The 20,082-nt window shown below is 36.6% G+C and overlaps 1 protein-coding gene across 2 annotated transcripts in view; it reads left to right on the forward strand.

The window, feature by feature from the left end:
• OLA1 (Obg-like ATPase 1) overlaps positions 1-20,082 on the forward strand; it is a 101,915-nt gene that overhangs the window by 31,638 nt on the left and 50,195 nt on the right. For both annotated transcript variants that reach the window (XM_009332647.1, XM_009332654.1), the window contains exon 2: positions 16,473-16,648. In XM_009332647.1, coding sequence (XP_009330922.1) covers positions 16,473-16,648 — 176 coding nt within the window. The remainder of the gene's footprint in view (positions 1-16,472; positions 16,649-20,082) is intronic.

The following is a 20,082-nucleotide window of genomic DNA, read 5'->3' on the forward strand; positions in this document are numbered from 1 at the left end:
TTTGCTGCTTGTCCCTAGCTGCAGTTCAGGTGCTGTGGTGATGGCAAATACATCCTACTGCCATGAAAATAGTGAAACTGTATTAGTTCTTTAACTCTGCATGAATAAGGCTAATATAGAGGTTGGGTGTGTTTGCAAATTCTGAGCCGTCCTGAGGGGTGCAACAATTTGTATTAATGGTGCTCGCCCTACATGAACCATGTGGTGAAAGGGTAGTCCCTAAACCGCTTACCTAACCGTGCATAACTTGCATTGACATTTTTAATTCATGAAGTACTGTAATTTCAAATTCCTAAGTTGAAGTTTGTAATGCTTTAAACAAAAAGGTTTATAACAAACTGTTCCTTATGCTATGGTACTTTATAACATCTTTGTCTTTTTCTATCATTAAGAAAAGTGTTTCTGTAATGTTAATTAGCTAGTAACTGCTGTTTTCAGTGTGCTTTAATTACCGTATGTTGCTTGATTATATGTTATGAAATAAACTTAAGGTTATTCTAGATTGTTAAACGGTGAGCTAATATATAAATACTGTGCTTAAGATGAGGTTTTTCAGATACAGTCATGGGGATATTGGGGGGAGGAAAAGCTAAAAATGCAGTCTCATTCTTAGTATATGAGGACAATTTTAAGAATTGCCTCCTAGATTTTAAAATTACTATTTACAAGAAATATCTGGTAAAATACCATGAGAATACTTTGAATCATAACTGTGCATAATCATAGAATAGATTGTAAAGATGTAACTCTCAGATGATTCGTGTGTGTGTTACTAATAGGCATCCTTTGCTGACAGTCTAATTGTACAATGCAAGATACTTATCATTTACTATCACTTAAGAATATTTAAAAAGTGCTCCTGTTAAAATTACATTTAGTAATAGCTACATTACTAGTAGATAAATTACATGTATGTAGTTCTGTCTGCACGTGTAAGTATTGCTGCAGTGACAGCTGTACTTTTTAATTAGCAAAATGTTTAAATAACTTGGTACTCATGGGCAGTTTTATATTCAATTTTAGATAGCACAATGATAAATAAAAGGTTGTACTTAATGGTTATGTTATGTTTGGTCAACAGACAAAAAAAGTAAGCTAAACTTTATAGATGAGTTAAAACTTCTGATAACATAGATTTGATTACCTTCCATATTAAAATAAGGAAGTTGAAAAATTTTTTTGAGCAAAATTTTTGAGTATTGTAAAATATATCCCGTAACTTCTTTGTCTCCTTTAGGAAGATATTTGCAGTAGTTTTTATATTAGCTATTGACGTAACTGATCTAACACTGGAAACCACTAAGAATTTTAATATTGTTCATGTATAATTGCCTTAATCTCTGGTCTTTGCAGGAGATGGTGCTTTAAATACTCAAGAGGTTTTTTCCATGGTGTTTCTTTCTCAGATTGCTAGAATAAAATCCGTATTTGTTTCAGTCGATTATACATAGAAATAAACAGTTTACATTTTCAGTTGATGCATAACTTTTTCATTTGCTTTACTGTATCTTAAATTCTAGCTTCATCCCTAGTTGAATTTTGTGGTTATGTTCACATACCTCCCCTCAGATCTTCAAGAAGTTCAGTGTAAGCAGCTGTATAGTTCTGATCACGAGCTAACTTTGCAAATGGTGCAAAATATATGAAGATAAATCCTGTAGTGTGCCAGTTTATTCCCCCAAAGATTTTTGTCATCATTTCTTTTACAGAAGTGTTTTCAGAATGACTTCACCAAAAATACTAACTCTTAATAAACCACCAGTCAATAAATCATTGTATTCAAGATCTTTTCGTTTTGTGGAGTTTTTAAATAAGTTTCTCTTTTTAAAGAGTTTTTCTTTGAAGTAGAGTAAGAGTATGGCTCAACAATGTCGATACCTAGGAGGATGAGGTCAGCTGGGGGGTTGGTTGGTTGGTTTTTCCCTGTAGCCTAATAAAATGTGGCATTTTAAGTGCTGTAGAGAGGGTCTCAATTGTGGCTGCTCTCACAGTTAAGTAACTGCTTAGGGACACAGAAGATGCATTTTTTTCATTCAAAGAAAATAAAACAATTAAGTGTTCCTGCCTCTACAAATGTTATAAAATGTAAAATACCTGTTAATTTCCCTTATTTCACTATTCATAGTGGACACTGGGGCTTTGGAACAGGTGGGTCCTTCTACTGTTTCTTTTAAGTTTGATACATTTTACAGCAGTTGTTGTTTTAAGTATCAAAGTCTCACTGTCAAGTCACCAATCAGTAATTTTTTTTTTTTAACTAAACTTACTGCTGATCCTGTTAAATACTATTGGTGGCATTTTTGTATGCAAAGTTGCAACTCTTCTGGATTCTTTAGTCACCAGATAACTTGTGTTTATGTAGTTAGTGATTATTCACTACTGCATTTTGATGCTTTGTACTTCGATGTAGTAACAAGAATAAAGTATTTCTAGAGTTAACCTTACAGAGTTGTTTGGGGTGGGGTGGGGAAGAGTATATTTTTTTTTTGAAGGGTGGGAATTTGATGAACCATCATTATTAATATAGTAGACAGTGCATAACTGAGATTTTAAAACATTTCAATTTAACTTGTATTTAAGGTTGATTTAAAAATATGAATGAATCAACATGGGCTTTAGGTGAAAAGGTTTTCAAGTTTAAAGCTTTTGTCCCCCTGATGGGATTATTTCAGTGGTTGACTGAAACATTTAAGAGAAGGAAAATGTTTCTTTAACTTTAAACAGAGGGAATTGAGTTGGGAATTGGGAACAGAAGGGAAAAAAAAACTTTAAACCCCCCTCTGATTATGATTATCATGAAACTGAGCTTTGCTTCGAGATTTTAACCAATGCTATGTTTTCGTAATTTAATTGGTATTTATTTTCTCAGACATAACTGATTTGGATTTTTTAGAAGATGCCTATAACAAACTGGATCCATTAATAAGTAACTCATTTACAGCATTATTGTACTCAGTCGTGAGAAGTTTAATTGCAGTTTGCTTCCATCATTTTTCTTGACAGCTGTTGAAAATAATGTTGTAGAATTGGATTTATACCAACTTTTAGGAAGCAGATATTTGTTCAAAAGCAGTCGGGGAGTGCAAAGATCCATGCCAATATTCAGAATTCATATTTCCCTTGAATGGAAGGTTGTGATAAAATGGTACATGGTGTGTTTTCATTGCCTGTTGAAAGACTTTCATGCAGTTAAAATAAGCATTTTGATGGTGGTTGAATTAAGAGTTTTTGTCAGTCTCTTCTCATCATGGATGATTAGACTAAAACGTCTGCTTGTCTTGACTTGAGATCACCACAGCTTCAGATAACATGCTTTGTGATTGAAGGTCGAAATATTTTGAATTCTAATAGGCTGCAAGATGAATTGCTTGAAATAGACTGTAAAATTTCAAGGCTTCCTTTTCCATCTGCTGTGAAAAGAACCATTGGGAATGGTTGAGCTTGATGATCATAGAATTACGGGATGGTGATTCTAAAACCCTCAAAGGGAAGTTGCTATGGAGATCTAGTTCCAAACTGTGAAATGATTCACCTCTGAAAGGCTTCAGGGTCTGAGAAGCTGAACACATCATTGTTCAGGTGGTCATTGGTTAGGAAATTGCTGGTGCCTGTGTAATCAGCACTCCTGTGGTAGTTAACGATCTAAAAAGGTTTGTTCTGAATGATGTGGGACAACAGCAATGTGCATAAGATGGCTTCTCTCAATCATAGTTTGCTCAGCCTGGTGCTTGTAAAAATACAGTGAGCTAAATGGCAGAGAAATGAACTGCTTCATTGAGGAAGTCTTTTAAAAACAAAATTCTTTTCTGTGATGGATTTGACATCTAAAGTAAAAGGAGAAGAACTGTTTCAGCTTAAAAAGCTGTGGTTAGATGTTGCGAAAGTATCACATTTATGTATTTATTTTGCAAGGAGCAGAGTGGCGGGGCTGTGTATTTGTGTTTGCTCGCAGGCTAAAGGAGTAGAACTGTTGGAAATGAAGATTTCTACCCAGTCACACCTCGGGAACGTAATGAAGTAGCCTCGATTATGCTCATACTGCTGTTGTCCCATGTCCTCCTGCACCCCCTCCTTCCCAATTTTAGGGCCTGCCAGACACTGTACTTTGACAATCATGGAAAAAACCCACCCTCTATATCCAGGATTCAAGTTAATCAAAGCATATGTTTTCTTTCTTAGTTTCTAACTTACTTGTGTGTTTTCAGGATAGTGAAAGGGAATAAAAGGGAACTGTTTGCATGCATGTATAAAGCAATGCATTTTGTCAACTACTGCTAAAATTTGCCAGCAGATTCTTAAATTACTTGGAAACTTGAACGTACACGGAAGTATTTAATGTGCTTTTTCAAGGAAGGCAGAAGGTATTTACGTAGTGTACAAGTAGCTACTGACTATAGCTGTCCGTACCTAATTGAACATAAAACATTTGTTTGACCATATGAGATCTGGATAAAGAAGTTTGTGTTGTTATTTCTTGCATATCTGTTCAGTATCACCCTTGTCACAGGTTCTGTTAATGGGATTGAGTAAAGAAGATGCCACTGGCTACTAGATGGTGCCAGATAGTTACAGAACACAACTGACATGTTCCATGATGTAGTTGTCATTGAAGTAAAATGTTACTAGAAAGAAAAGCAAATCCCTGGGTGTTAGGGATTTCTTCACTGAAAGAATGTACAAAATAGTGAGTTCTTTACTTCCCATGTAACTGTTCAGCCAATCTATAGCAAATAACGTGCTTAGTTTTCTGTTGGGATGCTGTTTTGAGTTTTATAAGGAAGAGGAAGGGACTAACATCCAAAGTAAAATACTAGTATTGAGTTCTGTCTGGTTAACTGTTACATTAAGATTTGAACATTGCACAGGAAATATTGCAAACCCTCTTCATCAAACAAGATGCAAATCATATATTACCTTCTGTTTTCAGTATTTCAAATGCTGTTCTAAAAAGATCATTTTATATTTCTTGTGATTCCAAGCCTGTACCGTTATGTGAGGTCCTAAGAACTGTGACATCATCTTTAATTTGTGAAAAGTAATCATTGCGTGTGAAAAATCACATATGAAGAACAAACTGTCTCTTAACCAGCTAATGATTTAATTTTTATTATTATTAATAGGATTTCTATTAATAGAAACCAGATAGGCAGCACTCTGTCAAAATTTGAATTGATTTGCAAAGGATATATCTGGATGAACTTTATTGCTGCTTTTGCATTAAGTTTATGCATTATGGTATGAATGTGGGCCAGAATGTCCAGAGGGAAGGTTGTATGATGAGGTACATTTTTATAAGGAAAACTTACTGACAGTCTTTTTGCTTTTGTTTTTAAAGATACTTTATTCACTTAGCAACACAGCACTTCATTACAAACTTATGTAGGCCATATACATACATAACGGCAGTTATCAAACAATTTTTGCTTGTTTAAGTCTTCATCAACTCTCATTTTTTTAATACGTTGGCTGGTCTTTCCTCAAGCGTGTTTACTCCTCCTCACCTTCATTGTGAAACAAAACAGATCCTCAAAAGAGAAACGTTCAGATGTGGAGAATAAGGTTCTTTGTTAACACGTGATGAGCTGAGTTTACAACTCCTTATAAATACCCTTCTTCTAAAAAACTTGGTTACTCTTTTTGTAAACAATGACTGATCTGTATATGTAACTTAGTTTTTTCCACTCTGCCAAATTCCATAATCCATTTTTATAGCATTTTTGTAAGGCACTGCAAGAAGTTGTTTGACAGTTTTTAGTGCTCTTGTTTTATCATAACGACGATATAATTTTGTTTCAGAATATTTGGGAACGGCTTAGATAACTAACCTCTTGAATGTGAAAACTTGTCATTACTGAGTTTTATCTAGGTATTTATATAGCTTAAGACATTGCTTTAAATGTTTTTGAAGATAAGTTGCCTCATTGAAATGATCTTACACCCTTTGTTGTGGTTTCCAGGAGGGTTGTAATTTTGCGTTCTGTGCTGAACTGTTCATTCTCTGTTCATTACTTTACAAAGACTAATAACCCTCCAAGGTGTTGAAGAATGCAGAACAGAGAGTTGAGCTGGCTCTGCACAGGAGCCAAGGTGGGCTCAGCAGAGTTTAATGGCTTGGACTTTGTTGCAGCGTTAGGTAACCAAAGTGGTTCAGTAGGAGTACAGTCGTGATAACCGCTATGCAGTGCTATGCCAGACCCAATAAAAACTTCAGGGCTCAAGTGTTTGTTTTTTTTTTTATATTTCTGCATCTTTGGCATAGTCAATCTGTGACCCAGATAAATTGTCCATGAATAATTAAAATGTTCCCTGTCTATCTGGTCATTCAAGGCCAGATAGACCTGCCCTGTGGGTTTCTGCTGATGGCTGCTAGTTGCTATTCATGATCTGTGTAAACATATTGTCTTAAAAACACAGTTACTGTTAGCAATTACGTTTTGTAATGGTGACTCAGAGATTCCAGTTAAGACTGACACACTGTAGAGCTTGGCACTGAGTGTTCCTAAAGAGAAGACCTTGATGACTGACCTTCAGAAAGAAGGGGTAAAATGCACCACGGAGATGGTCATGGTGGAAGGAATATGAATACACAGTTATACATATAGGCACATTTCTACTTTCCAAACAGTTTCTGCTTAGGAACCATGTTTTTGTACAGTGTAGACGCCATCAGATTGCGAATACATGAGTTCCAGTCTACTTTTGAGTAGGAACATTGTCTTCTGGAACAGTCTGGATATGTAGTACACAGAGACATGTTAAGTTATCCACTGATGTTTGTGGACAGACCTTCCTGCGTGCACTATCCTTTATGCAGGTGGTGCTGCATGGGAGCGCTCACCAGGGAGGGTGATACTGTGGAGACTCTCCTTGTTCCTGTTTGCTTCTCTTTTCACGACTTAAACTCACAAAGGAAGGTTTTCAGTCGTTAGAACAGAAAGTACCATAAAGCAGAGCGTGGCTGAGCTCAAGTTGACAAGAGCACTTGTCTCTGAAGCAAACGTTTGCATTCTTCAGCCTTTTTGGCTTTTGGACATTTTGCAGTGGTCCAGGCTAGGTGCCAAATGCCGCCCTTCTTCCAATTGACACAGTTGTATTTTGGAAAAATTTGAACAGAGAGGCTAGTTTTTCCTAGGGAATTCTTATTTTAAACAATTTATGTGTTATGTCAGCCATCTCAAGAAGTTTTACATCGAGTGCTGCTGTTCCTAGTGTCTTCTGATAGTGAGTCCATGCGAATTACCATGCACTGTCGTCCTGGGTAAAGTGTGTTGCAAGAAGAGTAACCAAGGAGTTTGTCTCAGGCACTATTTGGTGGGCAGTGCGGTGATAGTATTTCAAATATATGATCAAGGGCAGTTAGAGTGAGCCCTCAGCAAATGGAGGCATGAAGGGCTCAAAGATTTATTCCTTCAGCTGTCAAATAACGTCCTTTACCCAGTGTGACCAACTTGATAGCAAATCTCAGCAGGTAGAAGGTTTTATCTGTGGAGTGTTGACTACATCCCAGTGGTGCTAGGATGAAAGAGCAATGGCAAGTAAACACATTTTACATCTGAAATAAATCACTAATGCTTGTCAGACAGACTCAAGGGTAAGGGCTCCAGAAGAGCATTTTACAGAGAAGCTCATTGAAGTGACTGTCTTGCTAACAACTTTTCTCTGTTAAAACTGCTTCCACCAGGAACAGAATTGTGGTTCTTCTGCCGACTTACGTGTCCTGAAGTGAATTGCTTTGCCTCAGTGTTTCCTGGGGAGGTTATAATTCTCATTTCTGACCTTGTGCAGTATTCGCTTGATGAGTACTTTTATGCAAATGTAAATTCTTTGTATGCTCAAGAAGTTGATACTACAGTCATTTAAAATCCTGTATTGCTGGTACATGCTCTCATTGTGTGTCTGCCGGTGCAGAAATAGACTTGCCCTTTTTTGTCAAATGCTCCCAATAGATTTGATGTTGAAAGAACTGCCGTTCAGCTGCCATTTCAGACTTTTGGGGAGGGGTGCTTGATTTGCGCTCTCTTGACTGGTGCAGTATTAGGGCTCAGCAGGATAAATGTAGCTGCTTATCTTTTATATAGGCAAGTAATGAATTTGAGTCCTAATACCGCACCAGTCAAGAGAGCCCAAAGCAGCTGCTTTTACCATCCTGTGTCTGTATAGCCATATGGTACGCATAAACTGTAATGTTGTGTTCAAAGTAATTAATGCTGCAACTAATATTCTGAACTGTTTTTCTGTTGCTAAAAATCAGCTAAACTTGAGAATAAAAACAAGTGTTTTTAATGGGAATTAAAATCTTTTCTTATATTTCTACGATGCAGGTAAAACAAAATAATTATTGCCACAGTGACTGCTTGCATTTTAAATAAATTTATACATATTATTTTAAAAAAAAATCTAGTTAACTTTAAAATATGTAAGTTTTCTTGTCATTTAGGGTTCTGTGAAGCTGATCATCAAGAGGGTTGCAAATCATTGGCAGTTTCTATTTTCAGAGTTCCACATCCCAGAGTAATTTGCTTTAATTTCACCCAATTTAACCTATACTTCACACCATCACCATTCAGCTTTAATAGCTATGTTCTATGCATAAGAAAAGCAGATAAATGTCCACAATTAGACTGCGAGTGATTACAACTAGTTAGGCTTTATGAAGACAAAACTTAAAGGGCTGTAGCACAAAACAAAGCCACAAAAGATGTCTGAAAAAATTCTTTCTTCAGAAGTCAAGGTTTACTACAGCATTTTATTTGATGTTTTTTGTACTTGATTTTGCTTATGTTGAAGATGTAGGCAGGTGCACCTTCTTCAACTGAAAATTACTCTGCTTAAAGAATATTAGGTTTGTGTTACAGGTGATTAATTTCACTTGAAATTAGCTTGCAAGGGAAAACATGCTAAACCTACTTTATTTGTTGGTTCTTTGTTAACACGTGCTACATTTAAAAAGCTGTAAAACGTTGACTCTGACAGTATTCTTTTGCCCTTCTAATCATGAGTATGCATAGTAAAATGTACCCATCATCAAAGTTTAATACATTCTATAACGTTAAATGTACTTGTACCTCAGTCAGAAATGGCGGTATCTTTTACTGTTTAAATCTTTATAATACTGATGATAGCATGTCAAGCCAGTCTAAGTACAGATATTATTTATAATTTAATGTTTTTTGACACTTGTAGTCTTGTTTCTTCTGATAGCTCAAAGAAATACCCTGCTTCTAGCCCCCCACCCAAGTTACCCTATTTTATTTCTTTTTGTTCTCTCCCCCATTCCCACCCCAGTAAGTGGCCAGATAGATATTATTGCTCATTTATTTCAGGGCTTATAACAGGGTATGTGTGTGTATTGTGATGTGCCATATCAGTCTGTGACGAGCAGCTCTTTCTGATAATAGTTTTTGAATGTATGCTGGAGAGGAAGTGCAAGTATCAATTATTCTCTACGTCTGGGTTTTGGTGGTGTTATTAAACATTCTTTTCTATCTTATTGACAAAAAAGCTGATGGGAGTTTCAGCTTGTGATGCCGTTTAGATTCTGATCAAATTGTAAATATCCCTCTTAATTACAGCATAAAATATACCAACGCGGTTGCTTACCTTTTGTAAGCGAATACAAGACCTGAAATGCTGTTATGTGGAGCTTAATATTAGCCAAATATTTTGTTCCGTTTTACTTTAAGGATAAGGATAATTAAAGAAATGAAGCGACTGATATATCAAATATAAATTAATCTTGAAGATATTCATTAATTTCCATAATTGCAATTAGGAGCAGAATAAGGTAAGTCTAGTAGTATTACTTTGATTTGGTTTTTAGCATCTCAGTGGCAGCTTGGAGCAGCTAGAAACAATAAAGTTTCGGCTATAGGCAGCTTCGTTTTTGTGTCAAACTAGTTTTATACGCTATATCATAAAACTTTCAGTCCAATCAGCAACTACATTTAAATACTGCAAATTGTGGCAGCAAAACAATAATTCTGCTGATTAGCCCCTTTCCATTTCTTGTAAGTGAACTGTTTATGCTGTTGAGTACCTTTTGAAAAAAGAAAAAGCCAAAACAGCCTTGATTAGTCAAGGAGTAATTGGATGACTTGATTTTAGCAAGAGAATGAATTGGTTGATGATAGCCTGTAACTAAGTGTAGTGGTTCTGTTCAGATGAATACATAACATACAGTCATCAGATCTTGACAGGTATAACATAAGCAATGCAAAAATCTCTGGAGGCTGAGAGGTAAATTTTGTCAAAGAATTTTGAAGCTGATTCTTGAAAGAAATGGAAAGAAACGTGCATGTCATTAGATGATACTGTTTAAAATGTGGCATTTGTTACTGCTGTGCTGTATACATATTTATCTGCTATTACTTTTGCGTGTGAAGAAAAGATGTAGCCTGTGTGTCCTGGCTGCCATCAAGACCTGACAAATAGGCAGTTCCTGTGCTTCCTCCAGGAAAAAACAGGTTTCACATCATCTCCAGCCAGTCATTCTGTTTTCTGGATCTTTTTTATCTAGTATCACTTGAAAGCAAAGCGCAGAACCAGCTATCACCACGTTACTTCTTTAATGCTGCTTTTAAAATATTTTTGGGCCCACCACACTTGGACCCAAACAGCCCAGATAAAGTGCTCAGCCGAAGATAAACCCATCCCTGAAACTGAAGAATCCTTTAGGCTTCGGCCCACTGGCAACAGAAGAGGGAGCTGGATGTGACAGTGATCATTTCCAAGCTCCTCATTTCTAGTAACTTCAAGTTAAGTCATTAATTTTTGGTGCTGTTAGATGTCAAAAGCAATTCTGCTACTGTGCTATGCTTTACTATTTTCCCATCTAAATACCAGCCTTGTTTTAACAGTAATATCTTCATGCCACTAAAACATTATGGGGATTTACCACAGCAGGTTTGCTTACTTACAGCAAGCTTGATGTTTCTAACTCTGTAGTCTTTGTTCTTTTACCCTTATGGAAGTGGCAGGGGTGCATCTTTCCAGCTAGAGTGCAAATCTGTCAGCATTTTCTGGGAGATTATTTGAAAAAAAGGCTTATAGCTAGGATACTTAAAATGTAGAAGAAAGAGGTGGATTCTGTTCAACTTCCTTTTGACTAACTTCTGATAAAAAATATACTTTACCTCTGGTGGGATACACGAGACATCAGAGAAGTCGTAATCAGTTTTTTTTAAATAATGAAATTACTGATTAGGGCTTCCCAGCTGACCTTCCTGTATTGCTGTATGCTTAGCTTAGTTGCTGACAAACAGATGCTTCTTTGGGGAAATTCCTGAGTAAGTCTATTTTATGTATATACTTTTTCCTCCCCATATAGTAAACTGATTCTTTTTTTCTCTTATAGTAGTATGCTTATAGCTTCCTGTAGTAGAAAGAGGGCAGTTTTGGAGCACAGACAGTATAACTTTAGGAAGTAGGCAAAAGGAAGGTGCCATGGTTTGGGGTAATGTTTGAGAAATGCCGAGTCCTTCTGTTCTAAAAGCAAATGCAGTTGATGAAGACATGGGAAGAACAATAGATTTTCATTACATTCATTGGAGAAGGTAATTGTCCATAGATCATACTGTCTTGAGAATGCGGTGGTATGGCTAGTTTTGGAGAAGTTCGTATTAAATATCTTTTTAAATTAGTATTATTTTTTTTTCTGGAAATAAGAAGTAAATAAAGTGGCATAGTTAGATCAGTTTCTTGTTTGATGAACTTCCAGAATATCACAACATGGTTTTTTTAGACAAATTTTTTAGCACAAGTTTGAAAAAAATGATCTTTTTTTTTAAATGAAAACTTTGGAAGCTAGACCACAGAGCTCAGCAGCCAGTAGCCTGGCAGGTGTGAGTATGCTGCAGAGGATAGTGTGTAGACAAGTTTCTAACCTGGGAAAGGTCCCTCATATTTACAGAAGTTGAGCCCTCCTTATGTCAATAAGGAGACAGACACACTGTGTTTGAAGTTTACCATATTTAAACACAGCTCATAATCAGCCCATAATCAGAATGGGTTTTATTTCTGACAGGTGACTGTTTGCTCTCTCTGTTCTTCTGCAACTATCCCATTCTAGTCCTTTTCTTCGTCACCTGGATGCCCTGTTAGTATGATTTCAGGGAACCCTTCCCCCCCTCCTTTTTCTCCCAAGCTCTCTCGAGCTAGTAATCAGTTTGAGATCAAAATAAGACTACGAGGTCTCCTTTTCTCCCTCTCACCATTATTTTTACTCACTGTTGTAATCAGTGATCAGTATCAGCCAAGCCAATATCAACATTTCTTTGTCAATGTTTATTTTTCATTTGCCTTCGTCAGAGCGCTACATGTTCATAAACTAATTGGTATACTTTTTCTATGTGATATGGAAGATAATCTTACCTGTTCATTCAGAAAACTGAAATTCTCATCAGTTTGCTGTTATCTTGCATCTCGAGACCTACCTCCCATCCTCCCTGCTTCTTCCAATTCAGCATATTTTAGTGGGTTCTTTTTATTTTCAACAGGCTGCTTTTCTACATAGTGCTCTATATCAACTACTTATACTACTGCTTACTCAGGGTTCATGGCCTATGTCCACCTTGTGCATCTTGTTCATCGTACAGGTGTTGCACTATCTTTAATTGGACAGCAATGTCATTCTTAGTCCCCTATTTGTTATATTTTAAAATAGAGCCTTTGAGCTTTCTGTTTTGCTGCTGTGTGCGCTGGAGGGAAGGAGGGGTTATCATATCATCTTCCCTAACAAAAGAGAGTTAAAGGCCTTGCTTGACAGAGGAATTTCACTCACTAATAAAGCAAAGGCAGAGACACATATTAAAAAATAGCAATATATTGCTACCAATCTATATCAGGTAAGATTTGTAGATTAATATTATAGTTCTTGTTTTCATCTTCGTAAGTTGCAAATAATATACACATTTTCTGGTATGTCCTATTTCTTGAATCGGTTTTACAACTATTTTTTCCTACCACTTTACATTTTTATATAGACTATTTTTTAAACCAGGGACTGAGGAAAACGTTATTCTAATAGTTTAACTTTGCTAATTTCTCACAGTAGTACTTTTTCCAAGAGATCTCATCTCTCGCACAGAGCCTAATTCCAAAGGTTACCACCAGTTCCTGCTTGCTAAGTCTGCATTCAGCTCTGCAGACCAGAATTGAATTCCCTACAATGCTCAATATGATTTGTGCTAGACTATCATTTCAAAGCAGGCTTGAGGCTGGCATAATGGATTGCCCAAGATACATCCCACATGGATATTGAGATGAAGTTATAACTAAGGCTCTTTCATCATAGCAGTTTTCTCTCCCTTTTCCTTTCCTTCTTCCTTGAGTGTCCCATCGTTTCGCTTCTGGCTAGGCTGTCAGTCAGAGGCTGAGCTGTTTTAGGTTGATGACTGAAGTCGGCGTTGACAAACCCTGAACAAGAGAATCATAAAAAAAAGCTCGATGTTTGTTGCTTGTCAAGAAGAGTCTCTCAGTTTATGCCAAAATCTGGACATTAATGCCAGTTTGGCCTTTTGTGTATACAAAATCTTATACCTGCCACTTCTTTATGGACTGTGGCTGTCTCAATGGGAAGAGATTTAAATTTCTCTCCTCTAAGTGTTCTTGATAACTTAAGGAAAAAAAAAAACCAACCCCTGCCATGATTAATTTAATGGATTTCCTATCTATTTGGAAGGGAATTGTATGACCTTTGTCAGCACAGCTGTTGATAGGTTTTCTCCTTTCCAAGATAGGAAAATGCACTTTTCCTCTAAATGTAGAATTGAAAATTCAAGCTCCAAATCCAACATTTTAATGGAATATGCAACTAGTGTTTGTTTCTTCCATGAGAAGAGTCAAGCAACCCAGTGAGGAAGAGAGAAGGCTAAATTGTTGCCTTGAATGGGAAATCATCAGCTCAGTAGAGGGGCTCCTTACCTGACCAAGCAACAGCGTGTTGCCAGACATGGGTCTCTTCTCATTGATGTTGCCTAAATGAGCTGCAGGATGGCTGCTGACACAGGCATGAGGACAGCTGACGGGAGGAGGAGGCTTGAAGAAAACTGACAGAACATTGAAGTGTCCATGGGTTAAAGCATTTAACTGAGACGAGAGCGAAGGTGACATATATAGATTCGGTTTTATAGGGGTGGAATTACACTGAAGTAATTGGTTTTGGATGAGTAAAGAACTGGATTTTTTTTTGTGAAAAGTAATGGAAAGATGTGAAGAAATGAAGATAATTGCTGAAGAAGTATTTTACTGTTGTTGAAAAAAAAGGAAAAATATAACTGATATATAAGCTGTGTTTTGTTATTACTAATTCACCTTACACTTGCTTTTTCAGAAAAACTTCATTCTTCCTTAAGACCAAAACAAGCTGTTTACTTTACTTTGTATGTTCTAGATGCAAGATCTTTATAGTCATGGAGCTTTTCTCCTGGCTTTAACAGTGTGGGGTTTTTTTGTTGTTTTTTTAAACCCATGGACACCAAATGCAGAAGGAAGATGTAAACAATTTGAGAATGTATTATTTAGATGGTAATGGACACTTTTTTTCTTGATACAAGGAAGAAAAATAAACTTACTTTTTTAGCTGCGTAAATACTACTCATCTGTTGAGAAGGCTGGGCAGGTAGGCTTTTCTTTGATCTGTATGGTGACATCTTCCTACTTTTTTTCCCCACTTTTTATTCAGTATTTTCCTTGCAAATCAGAACAGAGCTGTTAAATTATGTTTTCTAGTAATTGTTCATCCGAACAGCCCATGTCCCATTGGTTCAGGTGCGCAGATTGGGATTTATGGAAGGCAAAGGCTACAGTATCTCTTCCTTAATTGCCTAGCATTGGTATGGGTTAGTGTAGTGAGTTTCCATTTGACAGAGCAGCCTGTTCTCCTGTCACGGCCAGCATCAGAGTTGGATCTGTTGCTGAGGTGATTTTCCTTGTATCAAGGGAGCTCATTGATGATCTTTGGAGACAGACAGCTGATGGGAGAGGAGGGAACTTCTGGTAACCACTGTTTTAAAGACTTTTCATAAGTCTGTGTGAAAATGATTTTGACATTTGACTGTCAACAACATTTTAAACCTGTGTACTGTGTGTTTTGATGTAAAATGTTTATTGCTAAAACCACTGTTTTCAGTAAGTTAAAAGAAAAGATGAAATTTAAGATGTGCATGACAACAAGGAACCCCAACTTTCTGTATATCAGTTAAGGAATTGTTTGTAGTTTACCCTGTTTCCTATCTTATATTTAGTAGAAGAAATGCTTGTGGTTTTTTTTTTCCCATGTAAAAAATCAGTTGATTTTCATTTTAGTAATATGAAAATAAAATTATTTTTGTGGTTGGTTTCTCAAGCATATCTTTAATGTTACAGGATAGGCATGCAAATACTCTGAAAATTCATCCACAAATAAGTAATAAACTGTTTTTAATTGTTAATATTTCTATTTTTAAAATATGTATTGACTTTTTTTGGGGTGGGGTGGTTTTTTTGGTGATGCTGCTTATCTGATAATTTAAATCCTAGTTGAATTATGTTGCCAGATTGTCTTCAGAAGGGCATGAAGTCAGTACACATGTTTCAGTAATATCTGGTTGTTTTACCCTTATGTTTCCAGTTGGCAATTTGAAATTATGGCTTCAACTGCACTTTAAATATGTGATAATAGCATGTGTTTCTAATAAGGGCCAGCACCATTTTGTTCAGATAGTGTGAATGGTTGTCACTCATATATGACAAATGCACCTTCATCTGCTTCTTTGATGGCCCCCTAAAAACCATACCCTCAAATCAGGCCGATGAAATTAGCTGCTGTGTAAATTGTGTGTTTGAGTGGTTCATTATCTAATCACCGTCAGAACCACAGTGATAAAGTAGATTGAAACAGGGACGAGGTCTGCCAGATGATTTCAGGCCTTTTTTTCTAAGCCCTGTTTCCCTTGGAAACACTAAGAGTCATTCAGAACTTCAGAATTCTTTGTCTAGAACTTCTTTTTTTCTTAATGCATAAAATTGGTCAGTCAGTGAGGGCTGCCGGGGTGATTTGTAAGGTTTTCTTTCCGTGAATCTTTTAGTCATTACTGCATGTATTAAAATCTTTGCAACATTCAATTTAGCTACTATGTTTGCTACTGCTAGGTTAGATACTGTTAAATACAGTGGTACCTATTTTCAGGAAAGTGCTCTAGCCTGTTCCTATTTAGAAGAAACTCTTAAAGATGTGTTAAGTGCTCTCCTGAAATGGCAAAGAGCTATGCTTTGTATGTATCTGTATAAGCTTTGGATTCTGGAGTTGATACGTAAATTAACAGACTAAAACAGTATGATATAAAATATTGCAGGTGACACTTGTATATGGGCAGTATGACAGACTTACTTTACTTTTTCATCTCAAACTCTTCTGACTCTTAATAGTATGTTGTAAATATATATTTTTTGTCTTTTTTAGCTTAATATGTAATTTAAGTGTTCTTTTGTTTTAGGAGCATTTGAAGATGATGATATCACTCATGTTGAAGGAAGTGTAGATCCTGTTCGTGACATTGAAATAATACATGAGGAACTTAGACTTAAAGATGAGGAGCTGATCATGCAGAGTATAGACAAGCTTGAAAAAGTAGCTGTAAGAGGAGGAGACAAGAAACTAAAACCTGAATATGTAAGTATAAGTATATGACCTATAAAAGTAGGTCATTAAGTACTCTCTGCATTGAATTGAAATTTTTGTAGTGTTGGGTATCGTTATTGATCTCCAACATGTATAATACGAAACACTACTACTATTTTTGTGTATTTTAAAGTTATTGTTAGTATGAGTTGAAAAATTACTAGAATGAATTACTTGCTGTGTTGACAGTGTAAGATTTCACTGATAAAGCTAATTGTAATTTTTTTAAATTTAACTGTAATTTTCTTGCTGACACAGCTTTATATGAGAATTGCCAACGCTTCGTCAAACTTACATCAGTGTTTAGTTGTAATTCAAAGTCCAGCAGTCACTTCTGAATTATTCTTGCTGTTAAGTTCTAGTCTGATGTTGATACTAGTATTCCTGTAGCCACCAGGTGAACATATTTTCTTGGTGTGGTTACACTTTGTGTCTTTTAGTGCATGTTAAATAAAGACTGCTAGTTGAAATTAATTTTAGAATGTTGTTGTGGAAAGCTGCTTAAATGAGCTCAGTTATCACAGGGTAGTAGTGGTGTTTCTTTGTAAATTAGAAATGTATAATAATTATCAACTTCAAAGTATATTTTTGTAAATGATTATTTTACTGTCACTTGACTTTTGAGTCTGCTACACTTTGCCAATAGTCTAGTTATTAATTTTTCTTTATTTCATTAATCGTCTATAAACATTTCAGGTGGTATATAAAGCGCATTCTCTAATTATTACAGCAGTGTATCAGTGTGGAAATAGACTATTTATGCTTAACGATTAAGTAGTAAAAAATACTGTTTTCTCCCATGGCTTTTTAGATAGCAAGTAGTAAGAAAAACATTGTATCAGCGCTGGTGTTTTAGTTTATCAGCATTGAAGTGCAATGAAATTTGTTGGCCCTACCTAGTGTTTGGAAGTAAATAGGAACTGAAAGTGAACATCCCTCTCCAAAATGCTCATCTTCATGATGCAGTGTTAAAAAGCACTGCTTTGGTAGCTTCTGTTGGTGAAGAACTAGTCTTCGTCTGGCTTGAAAAGTATTTTATTCCCTGATTGGCCTAAGCCAGGAAAAATAGTTATCGTTGGATGATTTGAAGGCTTTCACGTAAGCCCAGAGAGAGAGAAGCAGGTATGCTTCATTTAAGGTCTTATCTGAGATGTGTCAACCCAGCCTTGGGTACATGTGGGCAGTGATTTTTATCTTTTACAAAAGGTTGCACCTGCTTAGAGGAACAGTGCAGCTTATGTCTACAGTTTCAAATAGCATCCACACAGTCTTTCACCTTTTAATTCATCTTAAAGAACGGGGCAAGCAAAAATCCCGTCCATAGCAAATTCAAAGTTCAGTCTAAGGCTAAATTTTACGTTGGTATGAGATGATGAAAATGAGGAGTGTTGTGATGCTGTTCTGCCCCAGTCTTGAGCTCTTCTTGCTTACTTTCTTGTGTGGCTGTCTTTGGAAACAGCTTTGCTCAGCTCCTCATGATGCAGACGTTCTTGTCCAGTTTTTGAGTGTACCTCTCTGGATGCTTTGAGGGTTTCATATCATATTCTGTGTTCTTCCTGTGCTAAGGAAGAAGTTAGCACTTTCGTGATTGCAAAGAGACACAACTGAAGTGTGTTTTAAATAAAATTCTTAATAGTCATCCTGTAACTGTAAAGGGTGGTAGGTACAGTTACTGTTGTATGGCAGAGCTGCTCTTACTCATTTTTTAACAACAGGAAGTTGGTAGGTGTTTGAAAACAGAAAATGTCAGATTATTCTCAAATCAAGGGAGACAGTTAATAAAAAACTCAGTTATAGAAATGTGATTTTAATTAAAGAAAACTTTAAAATCTGCATTATTAATCTGTCTTTACCCAGCTTCAGTTTCTCATCCTGCTCTTTACCTCTTCCTTCAGTCTCCTAACTATTACTTCATCTGTAGTTCATGCATCAAAATGACTTTGTCATCTTGTGTTTGTAACTTACACTTCCTGTCACTTTTTTTTTATCCTTTCTTTATGAACACATGCACAGAAAACACAAGGTTCTTGAAGTCGTGTTGCTCTGCCAGTTCTGTTCTCAGTAACAGCTGGTACACTTGACTAGTCTCAGCTGAGTTTGTCAACAACAATAGAGGTTTCAAAGGCTTAAATCCCTTTGTTTCATGGAAAGAGGTGGCTGAACAGAGTGGAGAGGCACAAATTAATGCTCCCCTTGAGACAAAGGCTGCATGTAGGAACTACAGTCACTAGGGAATCTTTTCAGGGAAGTGCTGTGGGACATCATGTCTGTGAGTCCTGCTGATCTTGGACCTTCTTGCTTGTCTTCCTTTGTGACTTGTATGCTTGAATTTTAAGGTAGACAGTAGACCTTAGTAAAATGGACTCTTAATGGTAAAGGCCTGTGAAAGCTCTGCCTGGTTACTTTTCTTTTCCTGGTAAATCAACCCTTAGGCCTAGTTACACAGCTTCTACAAATATATTTGTGTAGTTGTAAGATTGTAACAGCAATTCTTGGGCTTTTCTAGCCACTAGATGGGTTTATTTAGGTGTTCAGTCACTGGGGTTGTGAGGCACTCCTGAACAGTTTGCTTTGCCTCTTTCCTTTAACGTTTTGTGTTGCAGAGAAGGCCTATGGTTGCATTTATATAGTACACTGCATGATTAACTGTGTGGTAAATGATTTATGGGTCTAGGAGAGAAACCATACGGGATTGGTGGAAAAAACGGTTAAAGATTATGCCGCCCTAAAGCAGTAGCCAAATGGTAGGGATGTGTTTTGGCTGTTTGATCATTCTGCACTTCCCAAATCTGTTGCATTTTGCAGTTAGCTTGTTGGGCACAGAGAGAGTTCCCTGTCCAGCACAATTTGTGATGTTGTTTCCATGCAGCTTGCGGTTACTGTTCAAGGCTTCCTCTTTCCAGGGCAGAAAAGTCACTAAGAGACAGTATAGACTGGAATTAATACTTTTTTTCAAACAGGTTGTCTTCAAAACAAAAAAAAAGGGGGGGGGAGTGGCTGTGAGAGAACTTCTTAGGATTTGCCTTTTTAAGTTATTTACCAGTGTAATGCACAGCCATTGCTAATCTTCTGTTCTTTCCATAGCAGAGGTGCGCAACAAATGGCTCTTGTCTGTGCTCTGAGTGTTCCCAGTCATTTTCCCTTTCAGGAAAACTGGGAGGTTGCAAGGGAAAAAACTTGGTATTTGTAGGTTGTTTTGGTTTTTGTTTTGTTTTTAAGGCACAATGTTAAAATTTTGGTCTCTCTCTTTTTCATTGTTTTCCTTTTCCCATCCTTTTGGGAGTAATGTAAGGTGAAGACACTTGTGAATTTCTTAAGAGTTTTAACTGGTTGAGAGTTGTGAAAGTTCTGTGGTTCATTGAGATAAAGATATTGCAAGCTTTCTTACCTGTATTGCTTTCAGACCTTTCACTGGCTTCCTTTCC

Source organism: Pygoscelis adeliae, unplaced genomic scaffold (genome assembly GCF_000699105.1).
Source record: "Pygoscelis adeliae isolate BGI_AS28 unplaced genomic scaffold, ASM69910v1 Scaffold160, whole genome shotgun sequence".
NCBI classification, from domain to species: domain Eukaryota; kingdom Metazoa; phylum Chordata; class Aves; order Sphenisciformes; family Spheniscidae; genus Pygoscelis; species Pygoscelis adeliae.